Below are 23,089 nucleotides of genomic sequence, written 5' to 3'. Positions count from 1 at the left end.
CCAGTTCCCACTGCTCACTGCCAGCAACTGCAGCTCTACTCATCCAGCATGAGCCCAACAAGCCCAACACATGCCCTGAAGTTAAGACAACCTGCATTTAATTGCTCAGGCACCTAACATGAAGGACAGAGGCTCCTCCAGTAGAAGCACCCTGCTACAGGAGGGAGCTGGCTCGCCAGAAGGATCGTATGAGTTTCAGCCACCTCACTTCACATACACTTTCAGACAACGTTGAAGAGGTAATTGATATTACCTAGCTGACAGAAAACCCTCCTCTTTCCCACAAACAGACAAAAATGAAGCAGGACAACCACTGGGAAACACTCCCTGTGAGGACTCCTGGAAGGCACAGGAAGCATTATCCCTGTGTCTTCCTCCCCCTTCCCTGCACTGCATTTTCCTCTCCTTTCCTGTGTGATAATAAAGGGCTCCCTCTCCCCTTGTCGCTGCTCTCCATTTGTGGGCATTGCCAAAGAGCAGAGATCTGTGTGTCTCAGAGCAGCTATCATATCACAAAGGATCCGAAGCTAGCAAAAAAGGCGCTAAAAATAGCCTGCAGCAGCACACTATATATGGAAGGAAAAGCAAAACAGCCCAAATGGAGTGCAAGGTCTGGATACTGGGGGATGGGACATCCCAGCCAGGGCTTTGTCCTTTATTCTGCTTGGGAGGGAAAATACATAGACCTGGGGGATAGAGGATGATGAGCAAGAAACTGGCACTTGGCGTGTACGCTCTCCTAAGTGAAGTCTCCCCAGGAAATTAGGAAGAGAAAACTCTCCTGGTTGAAAACAGGGCCAATGAATATTCCAAGAGACGTAGCCAAGAAGCTAAGAAAAGAAAGGCAGATCCAAAAGCTTGTACGGGGGGAAGCTCCTACTCCGACTGCTTTAGCCCACTATGTAACAGACAAAGTGAAGAACATGTGTAGGAAAATCTGCCTGGGTATGTGTGCGTCAGTGAGCGATTGTGGAAAGGGATCCGTGTCAGAGACCGCACCGAGAAATCTCATTGCTAAATATAAATGTGCACAGGGAAGCACGGGCCGGTCAGTGGGCAAGAGAGGCTGCCTGAATGAATGAACAAACAAATCTGCACACCCAGATCAGCTTCTGACACCCATCTCCTGACAGACAGCAGCTCTGTGACTCCTCAGTGTGCTTCCCAGGTGGACCAGGGAGGAGGCACACGGGGCAAGACTGAGCACTGACTCCTTAGTCTTGCTTTTCCCAGGGGAGGCTGGAAAAGAAACTCCATCTTGTTTCAAAGCACGAGGCTTGAACAGCATTGAGCGGGTCTCTGTGAACTTCTGCCTAATGCACAACAAGCCTTCCTGTCAGCCTGGAAGGACACAAAGGTGGCCAGGATTTGGCAACAGACCACGAGAGGTACTGGTGGAAGACATGGGCACAAGCTGAATCCCCAGAAAGTGGACAGTATGTGTACACACCAGGACCCTGGGAAGCAGGAACCCTTCTCATCCCCATATAATTAGGATCAGTTTTCCCACTGACCAAGAAAGCCTGTTAGATGTAGGATTTGGTTTTCTGTGTGGCTCCTGCTTTTCACACAAGTTTCCAGCTGAGCCAAGTGTGGGCTCAGCTTTAAACACTGCTCAGCACTGCCAGCCCTGTACCCTCTATTCTCATGGGGAGCAAGTGGTGCTCAGAATCTCCAAATCAAGGTTTCTGTGATGACTCCCCCAAAGCCACTTTGACTGGGAGGGCAGACCTGTATTCCTCTCCTTTCATCTGACTCCTGCGACACCCCCCAGCTCCCACCAAAAAATTCCTCCTTTTTGACAGAGGAAATTCCAAATCTCACTGGAATGTTTAGTTCACACTCAGTAACGTCAGGCGTTGAGAGGACTTGGTGATGAACAGCTGAAAATTCATTTCCTGAACACTGACAGAAAAAATAAAGGAAAATAACTTTGTCCTTTCCAAGGCAAGGGATGTTTCTTGTGCTTTCAGGGAAATGTTACAAATGACATTTATAACAAGGTTCTTGAAGCAGACGCTCAAGACACAGCAGCACGTCTGTTTGCAAGTCAAATCCCACGTGGTTCTATATGTAAACTGGACGCCTCATGTGCCATTACCTGCCTTAGACATAAATGAAGGTTCAGCTACCCCCCCTTCCCAAACAGTTACCCATTTTTGCACAATCCTTTGACAATACAGCCCTGCAAAAGTATTTTACTTAAATCTCTTCCCCCAGAGAGAAACCTCAGCTTCTTTTCATTTTCTCTAGTTTGGAAACATTTTTTTTTTTACATTTAAGTTCCCCTCCTTTTAGTTTTTATAGCAAATAAAAGCTGCAAATGGTGAGGTGGGGTGGAGTGGTGTGAATTAAAACAAACTAAACCAGAGTCCAGGCACAATCACCTTGTGTCTGGGAACGACAAGGGCTTTCCTATCAAAGGAAACTGAAGGTCACACTTTCCCTCATTGATCTTGCAATGTTTGTTAATTACTCTGTCACTGATGTGGCGAAGGATAATTAAACAGCTCTGTTTATATCTTATATGCATAATTATGTGCGCTGCCACTGAACTCGTGAAGACTAGAGAATGTGCCTCTCCAGAAGGGGAACGGACAGACGGAGATGAGTTTCAGCTGCATTATTAACAGGAGGAGGAAAACATGCGCACACACAAAAGGAGGAAAGTTTGATGGATTCACAAAGTGCTGAGATCAGGGGAGGGGTGCGTGCAGGTGGAGCAGATTAGGGGAAGATCTTTCAATTACAGATCCAGCCCGGCTGAGTGACAAATGGGGAGGGAGCTGCTCTGCCCTAACGGAGAGAATTCAATTCACCCGAAGCTTTTATCAAGACTTAGCACTCATACACCCCCTCAAATCAATCTGGGGAAACCTGGGTATCAGAAAGGGAGCAAGAAAGTCACCTGAGGCTTTCCCCAACATCTCTTGTTGACCTCAGCTTTTGAATGAGCCACAAAAATGAAGTAGAAGCAATCCACAAATAGGAAACACACAGCCAGAGGAAGAACACATGAGATGGTGGGGGAAACTTTGGTTTGGAAGTGGCATTTTCACCAGCTCGATGCTGAGCTCAGGGTGGGCAAAGCTCGAGGACTGGGCCCCTCGTGAGGGGAGGCAACACCACAACACGAGCATCACCTCAGCCCCTCCACCTGGCCGAGGCACCACGGAGCAGCAGGAAGGGACCGTGACATTCACTGTTAGGTGGCTCTCTAAGGACCATCCCAGCCTTGCCCTGGCTCAGTTCAGCCTCCTGCAGGCTCCCCCTGATCTGGTCCCGTCCATGGAGGAACGCCTCGACGGCCACTCCTTCCAGAACCTTCATCCCGGCCACTGCTCCTGTCCCGCCCGGTCCAGTCCCTACCCAGGGATTTGTGGTGTGGAAAGAACTATCCAGCCATGTCCACCCTTACACCACCCTTCTTGGGAAGGGGAGGCTAAGCCAGAGGCAAACTCCCTATGGTCCCAAGAGCAAAATGACAGGCCTCTGCAAGGGGCTCAGGGCTCTCACTCTTCCCCTTGGCTGCCAGGTGCTGCAGGACCTGCCATGGACACAGAAAATGTAACTCTGAAGCTGCCCTGTGTCAGGAAATGGAGGGGACAGAGGGCTTACCTGAGGTGGTTCCTGCCCCCAGCTTGGAGCCTGGTTCGCCACTGGAGGACCGGTAGGCATCGTCCTTTGCTGGCCCATCTGAATCCCTGTCATCCAAGAAGTTGCCATCCTGCGAGCCCCTCAGAGCGTCTGCCTCGTCCCCGTTATCTTCCTCGTCGCTGCAGCCCTTGGGCTGCACCATGTAAACCCCTTCAGGGGGCACCTCTGTGCTCTCGGTGCTCTTACATTCCTTGCCCTCTGCTCGCCCCAGCAAGGGCTCCTCATTGTACTCCCCGTTCACCCACTTCTCGATCACCTCCCTCCTTTTGTCCTCCTCGATCTTCTGCACGCAGCTGAGTCCATCTGAAAACTCTGTCCCCAGCTCTTTGGTCCCGGGCTGGGGCAGGTCCTTGTTGCTGCTCTCCTGCTGTGGCCCCTTGTCTGCACGTGCCTGCTCAGCTCCCCCGTGGTCGAAGACGACTTGGCGGCTCAGCTTGGCACAGATGGCATTTAGCTTCAGGCCGCCTTTGCGCTTGGCAGCCATTGCGGGTTTTCCTGAGGCTGCGTCAGTGCATATAGTTCTTTCAGCTAGGAAGAGAGAGGGGAAAGAAGCAAGGAAGGGCATTAGTGGCATCAGACAACTTGAACCCAAAAAGCAAAAGGATGGTGCCAACCCACTGGGCTTTCAGGCATGGCCAGTCTCAACCTTGGAAAGGAAGAGCTACTATGTGCTTCCTAAGCTCTGAGTGGAAGCCCAACGAGAAGAGCTTGGTGAGAAGCATCCTCTGAATCTGCTGGGACCAAATTATGCCACTGGCCACAAGAAATTTGTGCTGGGACAGAACTGGCTTTGAAAGACCCCAAACATCCCAGGCAGGTGAGCGTGGCACCAGCCTTTGCTCCTGGCTGAGGCAGGGTACCAGTTTGTTAAAAGCCTGGACTGTCCCCTCCTCCAGACTGCAGCACCACCTGCTTTAGGTCCCTAGCTCTATCCTGGATGTAGTGGGTGCCAGAACCACACCAGCCAGCAACTGCACCCCAGCATCTCTAGCAAGGACAGCAGCTTCCCAAGCCTAACCCTACGGACAGTGAGGAACTCACCTCAAAGAGTTTGTGCATAGTCTCAGAGAAGAGAACCAGTATGCACCTAAAAGAACCAGTATGGAGGACAGGAGCCCTGGCAAAGTGTGTGTGCTGGAGCACCACAACTAGACTGGTGTGTCACAGTAGAATGGAGGAAATCACTGTGGGCTGGTAGTGGCTGATCAGGCCCCTCTGCCTGCTCAGTCTGGCACACAGGAAATTCTGCTCTCATACTTCCCAGCACAATCAGCTAATTAGTGTGAGTTTGTTATTTTAATGTAGTTTATTCATATGTGACAGCTAGTAAAGGAGGGGTGAGAGGAGGTGGGGGGAGAGAGGAAGAAGGTAAGGTCTTAACTTCAAGGTCATGGAGAATCTTGAACTAAATGGTCTCTATCAGAGTCACTTGCATAATTATTGCACCAACAATTAACAAGGTTCAATCCCAAGTAAAAGCAAAATAATTATTCTAAAGCAGTTGCATTGTCTCATTTCTCTATTTCTGATACCTCTGAGAGATGCCCAGACTAAGCAGGGTTAAAGGACTGCAGAGGACACACAGCCGGGCTCTTCCCCCAGAGCCAGGGGGCCCTGCCCTGCAATCCAGGGCTCAGGAAGAACACTCAATAAAACACATGCCACAAGCGTTACTGTGGGGATATAGTTGGAGGTGGAGGTCCCTCCAAAATGGGGTCTTGGATTTTACATTGTGCTGAAAGAGGGGCCAGTCACATGCAGAGTGAACAGAACATGTCTCCAGACCTCAAATGATGAGAACAGGCTCCTCTACTGCACAGGACTCCCTCGTGGCAGCTCAGCTCACACCTCCCTGTCACCAGCACAGAGGTGCTGCTCCACAGAAGCACAGTGAGATTAATCAGACCCCCTACAATGCACCCAGAAGCCACTGTGACAGCCCCTAATCCTGTAACATGACAGCCCAATACAAACAGACTGAAACTTTAGACCTGCTGTCCAACAGCCAGAGAATGGCTGCTTAGCGTAAACTCCTGACAGCTTCAGACACGCTTCCCTGTCAAGGACTGCAAGAAAAATAACCCCCCGACAAATATATCAGCCCCCCACACAAAGGGAGGCAAAATGTACTCCTCCACTTTCCAAACGCACCCCCCGGCACTAACACCTACGTGCAATCATGCTTTCACCAAGGGAAAGCACACGATGCTCCCAAACACGTACCTCCCCATCTAGAAATTACAGCTGTTCAAAGAGCTGTGTGTATGCGCTGGCACACTCCGTAAACACAGTCCTACATGTACAGGTTAAGAAGCCCCATCTCCCCAAAATACATTCCTGCGCCTTCCCCCACGCATTCCTTTTTTCACGCAAGCCTGCAGCCCTCGCACATACAGATGGGCACAGGCAGATGCCCATAAAGCTGCAAGTCTTTATGTGCTGGCACCCTCCCTTCCAATTGCATTCCCACTATTTAGGGCACAAAGTGAAGGCTGATCCTATGTACAACTGGTACCACAGAGGGAATCTCAGGAGGCGGCCGTGAGCTCCATGTGGAGCCTGGCCAGGACACCTACAGCTCACGCCTGTGGGCTCAGGCCAAGGGCCAGGAGAACCCCGCGGGCTGCAGGTGCCTGGGACGGAGCCTCCGTGCGGTGCCTGCCCGGGGCCAGGGCACTGGGTCAGCACGGAATCACCAGCCTCTCTCCCAAGCACTGCCTGGTGATTCCCTGTCCATGTTCTCACGATAGCCAGCCCTACTTAACTGGTGAGATCAGCACCGCTTGCAGCTGGAGATAACTGCGAGGCACACATTCGGCAGCCCGAATCCTCGCTGCCCTACCCCTTTCTGCCAGGAAGGCAGATCCTATTATTCTGGTCTGGAGGTGAGCAGCCAAGTGTGTGCACCAGCTGGCAAATGAATATATAAATATTTATTCAAAGGAAAAGAGGAACAGACGTTCCTGAGGCTGCACTTGCTGCGTATGCAGCAATTCCAGGGAGCCTGCAACTTGTCTTCCATTCCTGCTCTGCCTCCTTCCATCTCACACACCCTGGCTTTGCTCCTCTACCTCTCCAGCTTCTGCCCCCCAGCTCCTGCCCTGCCCCTTGGCACCCTTCCTTTCCCTTCTTTTGTTTGGGATTCTTTAACATTTTGAGAATCTTTTCCTAAAGTTTGAACTGCAAATAAAGCGAGTTCTGAAAACATGCCACTTTCCTGATCTATAGACCTAACCCTCCCAGAGACCTTCCTGGAATGGCATTTGCTCTGAAATACCAGGGCTCTATATCTCACCTATTCCAATATAGGTGGAAATCAAAACCTCCAGCTTCTCCTGCCAACCTTGCAACCACCTCTCTCCAAGTCTGGACACATTTTATCTTTTCATTCCCTTACTTCCTTGTCTATGGAATGGGAGGAGGATTCCTATTCCCTTCTTTTAGGCTGTCAAGTCCACGAGCAGAAGGGAACCCCTTACAGAGAAATGCTGAACATGAGCCTCAGGTTGGAGGAGACCAGAGCACCTGTGTTTCATTCTCTAGGGCAGAGGGAGGGAAGCTGAGCTGTTGGATGAGGGATCTTTGTATCTGCCCAAGGTCGGCACTGCCAGATCCCAGAAGCCAGGCAGAGGCACCCTCCCCCCAGGTCGAGCTCCCCACCCCAAATCACTGTTTAAAGATTCCAGGCTAAGTAAACATCCCCCTTCATTTTCTTCGTCTAAATAGAAATGTTTTGATTTCACATCAATCTAAGGAAGCCATTTATAACCTGATCCTGTCACACGGACTTTTCATCTCTGCCCGGGACAAACTCTCCCACAAGCTCTATTTACACTGAGCACTTCCTCTGAAAACAATGCCACCGGGAGTTTACTCCTCTTTCCCCCTCTCCACACCCTTCGAGGAGACACGGGCTCTTCTCCCCTCTGTACCCATCGCTGTGGCATCTTGATGGCAATCCTCGCTTTGAAGGAAAGGTAGATCTTGCTGCAGCCAGGGCTGGCAGAGAGGTGGACAGAGCTCACCCGGCCATTTCGCTGCCCTGTCAGCCCAGGCTGCTGCCCCTGCTTCAGCCCCTGCCCTGGGTGCTGCCAGCACCTCCCATGCAGAGCCTGGCTCTGTCCCTCCCTGCAACAGCTCACCCAACTCTGCAGTGCAGTGCTGCAAGCTGGGCACGGCTTAGCCCTGCCTCCCCCGAGGCACAAAATGGGCTGTGGGGGACACACGGTGTGCAGGAACAAAAGGATCTGCAGCCTGCACGGAAACGGGCCATCCCAGCCAAGGGGCAAACTGCTACACAGATAATAAGTCCAGCTTTGCAGGGAGAGGAGGAGAGAGCCCAAGCCTGGCTTTAGCGTGGGGTTAATGAAAGCACAGCCTGACAGAGGGGAGGAAGGGTCCCAGCTGGAAAAAAAGGCGTATGGGAGCTGGGTGAACCAGCTGGCATGGGTGGAGGGGAACAGCAGGAGCTTACTGCTGTGGAAGAGCCAGGGTGCAGGGCAGACCCCTGCCCCTGGGGCCCGAGGGCCCGTTCTGGGGGGACAGGGTGCTGGCTGGGGAGGGACAGCGTTGTCACTTCACAAGGCCGGGTACGTCGAACAGATGGAGCTTTCATATTCCTATTGAAGAGTTTTAAGCCCAGCTGAGCAGCTCCGTTCAGGAGGGAGGTCCCACTGCCAGCTTTCCAGGAGCTGCAAGCTCTCATTCGATTAATTATTAACAGCATTATTTGGGGCGGGGAGGGGGAAGAAAGGAGGGCTGACATGCATGCACAGTCCTTTTCTTTTTTAACCACTGTGGTGCAAACTTGACTGGAGAGACTCCAGTCTGCCCAGCAGTCCCAAGCAGGCAGGGCAGCATGGCTCGCTGGGGTGGGAGGCGAGGATGCTGCACACTGGAGCCTCTTCACACTTGAGCTGCAGTCCCTAAAATGGAGGCAAACATTGGGAACATGCTTCTAAGGAGCAATGCCCTGGCACTGCCCAGCCACATGCTGGGAGGAGGCAGGGAAGGCAGCCAAGTGCTCAGCCCCTACCAGAAAATATTTTCCCTCCAGCATGAAGACCTGTCTATTACCCTAGGCAGGGCCAGGGCAAAGGCAGAACATCCCAGGCATGGCCCACAATGTCTGAGAGTGGATTTAGTGCGTATTCTCCCCTCTTCAGTTTATCAATAAAACATTTTATTGCTTTTAGCCCAGGAAATGACCTTGGATTAGTGGATGCTGTCTGTTCTGGCTGACCTTGGGGAGTTCACAAAGGCTCTTTAACAACGTCCTCTGCCCTGGAAGCATGGATCCCGCCTGTGCGTGCCTGCAAGGAGCTGGGGAAAGCCCTCGGTGCGAGAGTCAGACGTGACAGGCTCCAGCTCAGCACTGGGCAGGCAGGAGAAGGAGAATCAAAGACGTGGGAGGGGAAACGAAGTGAGCAGCCAGGGTGTCCTTACCCAAGAGCTGCCAGCTTCACTCCCTGCTTTCCCACAGCCATGAGGGCTCTCCCCACACAGCCCATCTATAAACCGGGGAGGAAAGGCTGGGGACTCTGCTCTGGTCCCCACAGACTGCCAGAGCACAGTCTGCCTGCAGTCCTCACTGCTTGACTTTCTCCTGCCCACCACACTGGCATTTATAGACCCACAAGGGTCTGCTTTTCTCCCTGTTTGCTGCTCCCAGAGAGCTGAACCCTGCTTCAGCCCTGGCCCAAAGGGGCAGAGAGCAGTGCCAGTTCCCTTCAGCAAGCCCATATGCTTCCCTTTGCTCAACCTTCTCAGCTGCAGAGCTCAGCTGTGATTTCCTGGTGACAGTGCAGGGCAGGCACTGGGCAGTGAGTGACAGGACGCCCTGAGAGCAGGGGGAGCCATGGGCTCCAGAGATCCTGGTGCCCTGCTCTGGGGCTGCCAGCCTGTTTCTCACCTGGCCATTTGGCTGCTCCTGTGCTGCTGATGGGGCTTCTCTGGGAGAAGAGCTTATGAACACAGGGAACCCCTCCTTTACCCAAACAGAAAACAGCCACAGCATCTCTGAGCAGTGTGTGTTTTCTGTGCAGGAGTGTAATTCTGAAAGGAGAGAATGGGACAGGAGAAACCAAGAGGAATTTTCCTCTCAGGGGAACAGACACTACAGGTGAAGAGTAGTGAGTGCTGAGCTGTAAGTCAGGGCCAGGTCCCTGCATGCCAGAGGGCACAAACAGCCCACCCCCTCAGGCCACCCCCTCACTGCCCTCTCCCGACAACATGAAAGCCTCCCTTTTTAGCCACGTCCTCTCCCAGTGTCCCCTGGTACTGGACACAGAAGGTCCCCATCCTCTCCTGCAAACATCTCAACCGTTGCAGTGCTGCCCGCAGGGAGAACCCCTCCTGGCACCACAGACAGGCGGGCAGGACCCCCACCCCAGTGCCTGCCCCCCGCCCCAGGTGCCCGTCCCCTCCAGTCGCATCCTCGTGAAGAGCAAGCCCTAAAGTGTTAACGGCGATTGGTGAAATGGCACAGCAGATTGCTACAATAAATAATTTACTGATATTTATAAATATTCAAATCAGCAAGCTTCAGAAATTGAAAGGGGGGGACTCAGTTGACGGGGAGGAGGGATGTTTAGGGAGGGAAGGGGGGTCTGACATTAATTCCCAGGCTCTCCAAATTCACTCGAGAACTGTTTCTCATTTCAAACAAATATTAAATCTTTTGGTGTCAAGCCTCCAAAAATAAAATATCAAAGAGAAAGTCACCACCCCCTTGGTGGCCAATGCCTTGTCTGCCGCGACTCTGGGTGCCCTGGGTGGCCCCGTCCTCTCGAACAGCCACTTGCTGGGGGATGGTGGCAGCCTGCACTGGCCAGGCGCGGGCTCTGGCAGGAGCTCGCACACCCCCACCTCTAACGCAGCTCACCACAGCACCAACCACCAGCCAGGACAGGAATTCCCATTCCTATTATCTACAAGCCCCCGCCTTCATCTTCCAGGAGGTTTTCTAAAGCCCACTGGGAAGAAAGGGCTGCATGTTGGTGCAATGAAGACGGAGTCAGGACTCTCGGCTCCACTTGGGAACACGGCTTTGTGACAGAAGCAGAACAGGAGGTCAGTCCTTCACTCCTTGCCTCTGGAATAGAATTTGGTTTTGGTGATTCAAGCTGGGGATTAAGAACCAGAAATGCTGGCTTCCAGCCTGGTTTCCAACCACAGCATAGCCATCCGTCTCCCCAGCTTTCTGCGCCTAAAGTTTCCCCGTGCAGGGGAGGGGAGTGAGGACAATTACCCACCAGTGAGCCTTACCCAGTGCTTTGGGGTCTCTGTATCAGCACTCTATGTCACTGTGCTGGATCATTACAGAGTCTTTTCCACCTCAGAGCATCCTACTGACCCCTTAGATGGCCATGGGAGATGATCCCATGTTTTCCCCTAGACCACCCCACTGGTAACACAAGGCTCCAGCATGGGGTGAACTTCCCCCAGATGAGTAATGGCTTTTCTAATGCACGGGCAGGCTGTCAGCTTCCCTACTCCCAGTGTTTTATGGGTTTAACTGAACGGCTCTGAACTCCCTAGTAAGAAATAAAGTTATCCCTCAGCGTCCCTTCTAAACATTTCACTCAGTGCAAACGGTGTTTAAGAAAAATGAGGACATATTTCTTCTTAAGGATGCAGTATCCCCCTTCAGAGGCCTAATTTATGCCATATATCACTGGCCAGGGAGAGAAAGGCAGTGCAGACCTCACACTAGGAGTGAGCTGGCCCTAGCACAGCCGCTCCTGCTGCAATGGTGCAATGGGCTGCAACTCAAAAAGTCCTCCAGAGTCCGCAGAGTCCCTGCTGAAGAGCCGAGCTGGCTGGCAGGCAGCAGAGCAGGATGGACACCTTCAAATGCTCAGCACTGCGCTGCCGCAAGCACCTCCTCACCTGCCCAGGGCAGCGCCCCCGTCCCCTGGGAGGCTGAACGGGGACAGCCCCCGGCCCCTGTGCCTCACCCCGGCCTCCTCTGACACTCACCCACCGCTGACCTGCTCCACCAGCTCCTCACAGGCATTTGGCACAGCTGGTGGGGAAAGTGGTTCAACTTCGAGCAAGGACAGGACTAATCCTTCCTCACAGCTCTTTAGTAACGCACGTCTGAACCTTTTCCTAGGCAGATCTCAAAAATGACTCTAAACGTGCTTTGATCTTGTCTACCCCCAGCTTCCTCACTGGGAGAGCCACTCAGGGTCTGCTTCTCGCCCGAGTGCCAAGGCAAAGCTCCTCATCTCTGCCCTTGCCTTTGCCTTGCTCTGCACTCATGTGCCCTGGAACCTCCAAAGGACAAGAAAAGAATGCCTTTCTGCATACAAGTAGCACAGGAAGCTCCTACAATTAACAGAAGGAGCCGAGTGTAAAGAAGAGGGGGAAAAAGTGGGGAACAACGTCAGGAATTCTGATTCTGCCACCCGCTCTGCTACTGTTCTTTCTCTTTGGGCAAAGGACATCATGCAGGCTCCCCTTCTGCCCTGGTTCCCCTTCATGGATCACCCACTGGGAAAGGATTTCTTGCCCAGCTTAGCAGGCCCACTGCCTTTGCAATTTAGGTACTATTGCAAATCGAGTTACAGCAGAGGAAAAGCACTGATAGAGGACAGATTGAAGCTCAAAAGTCCCTTGTGTCCTGCAGCAAACTTCCTAGTTCATTTGTCAATGTGGGATCTTTGATAAGACATTTCCGCAGTTTCCTTCCTATGAAAACCTGCTCTCAGTGCTCCAACCCAATGCAGTGAGCAGGGTCTTGGGCTCCCCAGGCTGAGCAGCAGCTCCCTGGGAGCCTTCTGTCCTCACCATCTTTCTTTCAGATAACATAAAGCCAAGAGGATCAGCTCTTCTGATCTAGTTTCTCTTCCTTGTCTTATTTATTTGTTATTAATTTTTTAGTCTGGTTAAAAGGTTTACCATCCAGAGGAGCATAAGTAGCCTCACTCAGCCTAAGTAACTCTATAAATCAAGCAGAACTGCTAACATCTACATCACAATCCTGCCATCAATCTCCCCACAGGTTGTGAAGAAAACCAAGGGGAAAAAGACATGAAAGGGAGAGTGAAGAGTAATAGCTCATCACCCTCAGGTCCCTGCAGGCTCCCTGTGGCCCTTGGAAAACTCCCTGTGAGGCCAGACGTGTTGTTGGGGAAACTAAATGCAAACACAGTGCCTAACTTCACCTCTCCACAGCCCAGAAGCACAGAGTGCTCTGGAGTGCTCGCAGGAGGACACAGCGGATGCAGAGAGGGAGGGAAGGGGTGGTGGAAGCAGAGGGCTGGGAAAGCCTCTGGAGCAAAGCCTGCTACCTCACGTGGGAGCCAGCTCCCAGGGAATGATGAGGCCAAGACCTGAGCCTCTTGGAAACACTGCATTGACCCCTCTCTGGAGACTGAAGGGGTCAAGGCAAAGGGGTGCAGGGGAACACAGAGGCGTGATCAAGAGGACACCAGGTTTGGCAGCAAATACCTGACGCTGGGGAAACAAAAAGGACCAGGGAGAGACAAGAGATCTCTTAAAGGACAGATTCAGAATGGGAATTGCTCAAAGTTTCATCAGTTCCTCTTGGTGACTGTCTTTAATGAGTGATTTTACAGAGAACCCTAAACCACCAAGACCCAAGTCAGGGGACACCAGCTCCCTTGGTGTCAGGCTGGGCTCATCCCTAACTGAGGGCAGGGGTTAAGTGAGCCAGCTCCTAAAATAGGGTCCCTCTGACCCTTTGGTACTTGGTCGGCAGTTTAAGAGCAATTTGCAATCCCTTTCAGCACTATTAAGCTCAGACCTAACAAAGAATGCAGGCTGCTAATTAACTGCAGTGGGAAGTCGGGAGCTAAATAGGAGTTGGGAGGTGAATGCTTGTTGCACCACTAAGAAATGCAGGGCCAGAGAAAGTTCATTACTGTGGTCTTTCAAGGTCCTGCAAAGTAAATCAGTGTGTCAGCCTGCAGGAGGTGAGTGAAACCTCAACAAGGGCTGCATACAAAGAGCAAACCAGAGCATCTCAGCCTTCCAGCTCATGTTATGTCCTCTCCACAGCCCCTGACTGCTGCCTGAGCTGTGTGTGAGCAGGTGACTGCTCTGGGCTGGGTGTGCAAAGGGGACACTCAGTGCCCTGAGAGGTTTCTGTGACCCCCAAGTGGGGCTGAACTCTTTGTGAATCCAGAGCAGGTACCCATTACACACCATACTGGGAGCTCAAGGGCTCTTTGAATCCCTGCAGATGTCTGCAACCTGCAAATACTGTGCAGTGTGGTTAGGAGAAATGCTTCCATCCTGTTGGAAGGAATGATCAGGCCAGAGGAGAAAGAGCTCTGGTGTGAAAGCAGAGGGTCATGCCTGAGTTGTTAACTCAGCAGTCCTGTCAGAACAGCATGGGAGAGCAACCCCATGGCTGGGCCATGTGGGCACTCACCCCATGCTTCCCAGTGCTCACACCACTCTAATTCCATGTCTTGCTTTTTGTCGCTCTTCCTTGTGGTCATTAGGGCTCATCTTCTTATCTCCTATGTCCTTGTGAGCCTGTCCATGTGCCTGTGCTATCACTGACTGCAAGCACCCCTCTGTGGGAACGCACACGTGTATAGAAACGTGGCCGTGCAAGGTACACTATCACATGCAGAGGCACACACGACCCTGCACACAAACACACACAACTGTATGCACACGCTAATGCACACCAGCCCGTGTAGCTGTGACCGTACAGGTGTCACACCTGCACGTACATACATGTCCATAGAGACACAGCACCTGCACCCTGCACGCACCTGGCTCCGCTCAGCCCCGCACACGCAGCCAGCACCCCACGGAGCCCACAGCACCCAGGCAGAGCCCAGAGCAGCCACACGTGCAGCCACACAGTGTGGTGTGAGCAGAGCACCCGCGTGCACTCACGCCGCGCACACGCTCCGCCTGAGCCCCGCGCCAGATGCAGTTTGTTCTGCAGCTTGGAGTGACAAGACAGTGGACTCCCAGCTGGACCCTGCAGCCAGGGACAGGCACATTCCCCATCCCACCAAAGAGCCCCTCTGTACCCCCAGCCCATCTGCACCTCACACCTTAAGGCAAACAGAGCACCGGGGAATGTCTCATGGAGCTGACGTCCCAGCAGAGTGTGTGTGCCGGGCAGGGGATCTCTCCCTCTCCCTCTCTCTCTTCCACTCGCATCTTTTCATGAACTCTATTTCTCTTTCCTTTCTGAAAACAACTGAGCTGTAAATACTGTTTAACCTTCTTCCCCCCTTCCCCCTCCCCTCTGCACTATAAAAACACAAATATGCCATAACTCAGCTGGCTCAGCCGCCGCGCCTCCAACATGCCCTGCTCCAGGCCTCTCAGGAAGGTCATAACAAACGACTTTCCGATTCAGTGCTCCTGAAATAATTTTGTGTATTAAAACCTGAATCTGCACTTTCTGGACCGAAAGCCTCTCTTAATTATGGCAAGCGTCCTTGGGATGGACAGTGATCCTTCACTACAGCACTGCTAACCAACCGGAGAGGCAGTGGCTCTGGCTCCCCACCACCACCTCCTCCCGCTGCCCCCTCCCACCACCACCCAACCCACAGCCCCCCTTGCTCCCTCGCCCCCCCGCCTTCCCTTTGCCCAATCTGTTTTCAAAGTGTGTCTGTCCTTTATTAAATTGTTTTCTTTTCCACATTATCAGTTGCCATGGAGACCTCATCTCTCGGATTATTTGAATTTCATTATATCTATTGATTTGGGAGCATTTCATCTTTTTTATTGTTTTTCTGTCAATTTTCAAAACGAATAACCATCTAATTTGCGTCAGTGCTGATTATGTTTGTCCCTCAATAGAGGTCGGCAGCTGCGTCGGGGAAACAAATCAATGGGAAACCATCATAAACCTCCCCAGTACAATCTCCAGGATATGTGGGTGACATTCCACGCCTGCGAGAAACACTCATCATATCCAAACTTCTTTCTTTCTTTTCTTTTTTCTTCTCCCCTTTTTTTTTTTTTTTTTCTTCTTTTCCCCCTCACAGATAGCTCTGCTGGTCAGTTGCAGGTACCATTTAAAATCGTATTTATCTTACCCACAGACATGTACAATTTTGGGCACATCACATTTTCAGGCAGGGAGGGGACAAGGGTAAGAGAAGTGCAAAGGAATATTTTCTTTTTGTAGGAAAGAATGGAAGAAAAGAATGATGAGGGAAAGAAAAAGAGGAAAAGTAGATGGGGATTGCAAATTGCTTACTATGTTTTTTTTTTAAATAATTTATGCAATTTTAAGCATTTATGTATAAATTTTTTAATAAGCCACCCTGGAGCAAAATAGCCATTAACATCCCAACGTCCTTCTGTCCAATGGGCTCTTGTGCAGGATCAATTTCCGAGAGTACTTTCCTTTTTTTTATGACATGATAAAATGCTTTTAAAGCAACTTACACAAATATGGAAATTTTTTCCCCTCCTCTTTTTTTGCCTCTCTCTCTCTCTCCCTTTTTTTTCTTTTTTTTTTTTTTTTTATAACAGCCTCTACTTATTCACCAGGGAGAGCAAGTGAGTGAGAGTGTGTGTGTATGTGTGCTGGGGAGGGCAGTTGGCAGAAGGATAGACCCAGCCCTAACTGGAATGGACCTGCCTGTCCTTCTAACAAGGGCATAAACTTTCATTAGCGATGCACACAGTCAAAGGCAATTTAGGGAAACGCGCTGTACAGAAAAGGAAAACCTCAGCGTTTTTACTCGGTGGCTCCTTGGCTCCGTCCAGGGGGCTCTATCCTTGAGCTCTGCTTGTGCTCTCCAACCAAAGTGACCCCATGGCCACGGGGGAGGCGGGAGGGAGCCAGCCAGGGGCTGGGGCTGCTCTGGGGTGCGTGCAGCCGGCCATGCCCGCAGCCCGCGCGCCCCGGGCTGGGCCAGGGAAGCCAGTCAATATTAACGTCTTGCTGCAACACGCTGCTCCTGCAAGAGGCTCGGAGGTATCTGTTGCTCTGCCCATTGCAGAGCTTCACCCTCCAAGGGGCTAGTCCTCCCCAGAGGTCTCTATTTTGGGCTTCTGCACACTGACAAGGAGCTTGCAGCCGCTTGATGCCCCTTTGGGGCATTAGTTACAAGCCAGCTCTGCCCAGACCAGACAGATGTGTCGCTGCTGCTCCTGTTTCCACAGGATATACAGACTAGTTATTTTTGCAGCTGGGACATGTTTGGCCTCACACAGGAACCTGGAAAATACCATTCCTAAAGGGACAACTCCTGCCACTGGCCCCACGAGCAGGCACAGCTAGCTCTGCAGAGGACGGACAACGAGCACACGGCTGGAGGGAGAACAGCCCCACATGAGGGGCTTGCTGGGGTCTGAAACGCATGACCACGTGTTGGAAATGAAACAAAACTGTGGAAATGAAACAAAACTATCTCTGCAGCTAGCACTCTCTTGGCCCTTTGGCTTTGAGGTTGAAGTTTATGCACCCTAAGCCAGCTATACATTATACATGCCCAAGCGTGGGAATCCCTGTGCACGTCCCTATTATTTGCTCCAACACGAAGCCCTGACAGTACTTTCCATACAAGAGCAGATTTCTTTACCTTTTTGTACGACATACATCCAGAGATAATACACACCTATGAATTTAATCCTACTAACAGCAGGTCTGCACATTACTGGTGCCTGTCACACATCCCTGCACTCTCCCAGCCCTGCGCAGCCCCAGTGCAGGCTCAGCCCCTGCAGTGTGGGCTGGCACAGAGCTGGGCATACACTTGCCCCATCTGCCATGTTTGTGCGAATTTGAACTAAAGCAGAGGTTAAAAAAAAAAATAAAATTCCAGGGGCAGCCAATGCTCAGCTGGAAAAACACAAAGTGCCGAGAACAGCAAACCCAATCAATAACAATCACAACCCCAGCAGTGGGTGAGGAAAGCATGAACTGTTTTGGCCTGCTCCCTGCATGCTCACCCACTTGGGAAAACACACACTCCCCAGAGGCCCATAATTTCATCCCCTCCCACTCCACCCTACACTCATCCTCACCAAAAAGCTTTATGGAGTGCAAGTCCCCCAGGCTCCTGTTCTAGCCAGAAACTTAGCAAAGAGGAGAGAGGGGCCCTGCACAGAGAAACTGGATCCCTCGGAATGAGGTGGCACCTGGGGAAGGGTCTTTCTGCCAGCGAAGTGCTCCTTACACCCCACACCCTCCTAACCTCTCCTCCCCTCCAAAGTTTTGCCCTTTGTTCCCCCCTTTCCATCCCAGTTGCTGGCCTTGCCCTTAGGGCGCTCTTCTTCTCCTGTCTTCTTTCCTCAAGTTCCCAGCACCATTCCACCATTCTCCTTCCCAGCAACTTCTGCCAAAGCTCTTGTGGCCCCACTCTGCACCCCCATACCCTCTTTACACCTCTCTACTCTCATTCCCTGTGGGCCCAGCAGCCAGGTCTGGCAGAAAAAGCTGAGCTTCCCAGAGGATAGCCCTGCCTGGTGACCAGCCTGCAGGGGGGGAAACATGGAATTCTGTCAAGGAAGACATGGGAGCACTCCCTTCTTCTGGTCTCACGTCACTTCTCACTCAGACTGTACAGATTTGGGGGATTTCACTGTAGCAGCAGAGGTCAGCAGGAGTTGAAGGTTTTCAGATCATATATATCACTCTATATGGTCTTGTCTATAGTGAGTGCTAAATATAGCCAAGCCAAACCTGGAGGTGACTTCAGTGCTGTGGTGCGGGGACAGCAGCCACTGCACAGTCACTCTCCACCTCAAAGCAATGCAGATGTCAGAAGTCACAGTCCAAAATCAAGGATGCCTGTGAATCCTCTCTTCTCCCACTGCCAAGAGTGTGAGCCAGGCTCTCTCCCTCTCTCACATCTGTCTGCATGATTCCTCATTTTGAGGAGTCAAAATAAAACATCTTCTTGCTTCAAGGTCCATTTTATCCATGGGATGTTGGACCCTCCTATGTATGACATGCCAGCATCTGTGTCAGCACAGCTACTTAAAAACTTAACCAGTGGAAGAAGCTCTGAATAGAAGGGGAAAGTCTCTTGTGTGGGTCAGAATAATTAGACTGAGCTCAAATTGGCTTTAGGCATCTGCTGCTGTGTCTGAGTAAAATCAAGGCATGCTGCTTCCATCAGCATCTCTCTGCTGCTGGCCTCACCCTGCAGAACTGAAGGGATCTCATACTGCCTTGTATAGGGCATCTCTGGGAACAAGACTTGCCTCAACTGAAGCCATAAAGCCTCCTTATCCAGATATCATTAAAGCCAAGAGAAAAGAGGCCAGACAGAGAGATTGAGATGAGCCATTTCCCCAACAAACTTGCTTCCCTTTTTCATTCGCTCCTTTCTTTTTTTTTCCCCTTTAACTGTCATTAAAATAACAAGTTTCTGTTACAGTCTAAACATTCCCACATTGTATAAAGGGTTATGTTACACTAGAGTCACTGCCGGGCCCAGTGTTTGCACAGAAACCTCACTGCAGGTCCCCCCTCCTGACGAAGTGACTTATTAAAGTTTAAACAGTAATTAACAGAACAATAAAAATAAAGGGATGTTTGGGGAGTCGTAGTGCACACAGGGTTTTTGGCAGTGCCAGCACTTTTCAGTGCCCTGCGCTGGCAGAAAAAACGGCTGCAAAACCAGTGGGAGAGATGGTGTGCTGGAAGGCAGGAAGGGGCTGCAGCAAGGCCAAGGCACAATCCCAGCCCCAGCACGAGGGGCAGAGAGCAGCAGGATGAAGGAAAGGCTGCGGGGCACTGGGGAAAGGATGCCCAAGGGTCACCTGGCAGGAGGCTGATCACAATCAGCGCTCACCACCAGCCCTGCCCTCCGTGTGCACATCACACAGCATTGAGAACCTCCACTGCCTGTTCTCCCATCCTGCTGACATGGCCTGCACAAGCCCCCAAAAATCTGCCCTTGGGGAATCACGTCTCAGAAGGCAGAGCTGGGTTTTGGGGAAGTGGCTCCTTTATTTTAAAAGAGTAGTAGAGAGGGAAGAGCAACCACAGAGCAAACCCCTGAGAAATCTTGCAATAGGGAGACTCTTTATGGGAGACTCCAAGGCCAAGCCCCTTGCCTGGGAACTTTGAAAACAGACAGATGACGTCTTGTAGGGACTGATCCTGCCCTGTGCAGGTGTGAGCTGCAGATCCAACGGCATGGTGTAAGTTCTGGTGTCAGTCATTCCCTCCTGAAAGGCAGCCAGAGCCAGGATCACAGAGGCAATCCCTAGAGCCTTGCCAGAGCCAGAACCTTCCCAGCCCATGTGAGGTTGGCTAATCAGAGCTCCCTTTACAGGAGAAAACCTGTTTTTTCTCTGTTTTGTTCCCATTTCCAGTAGCTTGGCTTGCCCAGGATGAGCTCTAGAGCATGTGGGTAGAGCTTAAGCTTGGGTTGTCAGCCCTCCCTGTTACCCAATGTGCAGCAACTCAGAAAGATCTCATCTGAAGATATTTTTGGTGCCTATTGTAGCTATTCTGAAATGTTTGCCTCAGTAGCTCACAGTGCTAGCTGGCTCCAGCCCTGATGTGTGACTCAGTACACACAGCATTGTGCAGCCCCATGTTTGCTAAATCTCTTCCAGTACAACTGCTCAGTTTGCAAATAAAAAGACAGCTCCATGAGGGTGTATCTTCTGTGCAGAGGGAACTCAGGGAGCGCTGCCTTGAGCCTCTCCCAAATCTAGGACTTGGCTCCTGGTCTGCCTGGGAAGCAGCGGATCTGACCTGACCTGGGCACTGCCCTACTGCCACGAGGACACACATGGAGACACCCATCACCAGCAGGATTGTCAGCCCAGAGCCTCCCTTCCCTCTGCTGGGGTGCAGGAGGAGGAAAGCCCAGGAGACGACCCCAGAAATCCCAGTATGGCACCAGTACGAGTCACCCACGTGAGGACACTGGGACCCAGCGTGGCCGCTCACGCCTCTTGGAGGGCAACTGCCACTGTGAGGTGGGCTTGGCAGGGCCAGGTTAATGCCTGGATCCGATGACCTTAAAGGTCTTCTCCGACCTAAACAATTCTAGGATGTTGTGAATTCAGCCCAGGTTTCCAAGGTGCTGGTTTATTGGTTTATTAAGCCATGAGGAAGCCTGCATCAGCCATGACAGCCCTGCAAACACACGTGCCAGCGTGGAGGGCTGGCATGTTAAGGTCCAGATTTAATGAAACCAAAACCCTGTCAACGTTGGTGATTCTACTGCATTTGGGTGTAAATTGATAAAGTTGCCTGGAGCTCCAGGGAGAACATGAGGTGGAAGCAAGGGGGAAAGGAGAGGCTGAGCTGAAGGCACACTGATGCACTTTTACTTTACACCTGTGTTTTAACTGGGCCCCAGTAGCTGAGCTGCATGACACACAGCTCTCCATGTCTCCCTTGCTACCTTGTCCCATTCAGCACCCCCTTCCCTGCTCAGGATGCCTTCACAGAAGCCTTCCTGAATCCTCCTGAGGTCCTTGGGTCCCACTGCCAGGGAGGTAAATGGGACGGGGCAGATAAGTCTTCATTCACAGCCTTGTTCGGCCAGCCACACTATTGTCCTCTTATCCCCAAACTTCTATTGCAACATCTTTTTTTTTTTTCTCTGTGGCTTTTCTGTCTCCCTGGGAAATTAGGTGCCACTGGCTTGTTCAGACTTGCCCTAGAGACAGTTTTCCCAAGTAAGCCCCTGAATCCACTGCAACTCAGGCAGGGCAACTTCCGACTGAAACCCCTGATCAGCTGAGCTGCTGGCTCTGTTTTTTTCTTCTTTTTGCTGCCCCAAGCCAGCTGGATACACATAAACAGCAGCCAGGATTCAGCACTGGAGCAGGATGCTGTGTGAGGGCCAGCAGTTCACAGGAAAGGCAGGTACAGGTGTCTGTCTTCCTGACTCACTCCTGAGGCCTCCCTGCACATTCCCACTCTCTGAGTTAACGTTAGCTGAGCTGCCAGTCCCTTCCTGGGGGACTCTCCTCCCCACCCACTGAGCATGGGCAGCTCATCTCCAGACATTCAGCCCAGTGCCTCAGCTCTTCCCAACTCGCTGGGCTTGATCCTTCCCTGACTGATCTTATGCTCATGTCACTCTGCTTGGCTCAGGAGAATCATTTCCCAGCTGACACCACAGCAGTGACAGAAGGGAACTTATGCCTTTCCACTGCCACTTACATTAAACTGAGAGAAAAAGAAATGCCACCCAAATCTGAACTTTTCATCCCATTCACCCAGCTATGGGATGTTCCTCAGCTCCTGGCTGTGCTGGAGTCAGCGTCTCCAGACTCATTTGCAGTGAGAGTGGCAGTGCTTGAGAGGGGAGAGGTGTTGAACAAGTACAAGCAGGTGCAAATAGAACAACAGAAGGTGCCCCCAAGTCAGCACTCACGTGCATTTTCCTCGGCCATGTCTGAGGAGACTTGGAGTCAGAACAGAGCACAGCTTTGCATGGGGGTCTCAAACATGTTCACAATGCAGAAAGACTGTCCTGTGCACTTCCTTTTCCAACACGGCGTTCAGGATGTCTCTACAGCAATGCCAGTAACTGCCTGTAGGGAATGTTATGTTAGAAGATTATCTAATGCACTCTTAATCATCTGGTCTTGCAATCTACAGTGGGAAATCAGAGCAGCCAGCATGGTATGACCCTTCCTCCAGACACCACTGAATTCAGATACCATTATCAGTGGTAGCTTGGTCCATGTCCCAGAACTTAAGCTCTCTTTTGGCTAACAGGCCATGAAATTATTTAGACTATTCTTCATGTTACATTCTGTTATATTTGTAATTAACACAGAAGATCAGCAGTGCCACATTCTGTATTTTGCTGAATACAGAGGAGACAGTACTTAGAAGCACTTAGTCTTCACCTAACTCTGTCCCGTTAGGTTTAGGGGAAGCCAACTCTTCCGAGCAGACCTGTCCCACAAGGAAAGGGTTGGGTATTGTCAGAGACATTTACCCACATATATCTGCAATATATGAACCAGCACCCTAAAATCTGGTCTTACCTCTTTTTTTCGGAAGGGACTTCTAAACAAAAGCAAACAGTCTGCCAGCACACTCAGTGTTCAGCGCCATCGTCAATCAGGGAAGCCTAATTATACCCATTATACTGATGAGGAAGCACTGGCACAAAGCTATGCATTCACATGGCTACAGACACAAAGCAAATCAGTGGCAAAGCTGGAATTAAACCCAAGAATCATGGTGATGAGCTCATCACCCACCTCAGCACAGCCCCATGCAGCTGGTCATCACCAGTCCTACCCACGTCCTGCAGGTTACAGAGCTGCTGTGGAGCCCTCCACACACCTGCTTAACAACTACAAGTTTCAATTCCCATGCTGACGTGGTTTGGGGTGCTCTGGGACACTCAGAGACTGGTCACATCAGCTGGCCCACAAGGACCAGTCAACTCAGCTCGCTGTATGAGAGACAGACTGGTGGGCTGCAGACACCCAACAGCCAGAACATCAGGTCTGAGCTACTAAGAGACCCTGTGAC

The 23,089-nt window shown here is 51.5% G+C and overlaps 1 protein-coding gene across 4 annotated transcripts in view; it reads right to left on the bottom strand.

The window, feature by feature from the left end:
* The window catches only part of CASZ1 (castor zinc finger 1), a 192,510-nt gene that overhangs the window by 40,097 nt on the left and 129,324 nt on the right, over positions 1–23,089 (bottom strand). For 3 of the 4 annotated variants that reach the window (XM_030963980.1, XM_030963981.1, XM_030963978.1), the window contains one exon: positions 3,619–4,185. In XM_030963980.1, coding sequence (XP_030819840.1) covers positions 3,619–4,185 — 567 coding nt within the window. Of the gene's footprint in view, positions 1–3,618; positions 4,186–21,971; positions 22,132–23,089 lie in introns of all 4 variants that reach the window. The other variant, XM_030963979.1, reaches the window with a different exon arrangement.

This window comes from Camarhynchus parvulus, chromosome 21, assembly GCF_901933205.1.
Source record: "Camarhynchus parvulus chromosome 21, STF_HiC, whole genome shotgun sequence".
Classification (NCBI taxonomy): Eukaryota; Metazoa; Chordata; class Aves; order Passeriformes; family Thraupidae; genus Camarhynchus; species Camarhynchus parvulus.
The sequence above is the reverse complement of the archived record's forward strand: the minus strand, read 5'-3'. Positions and strand labels throughout refer to the sequence as shown.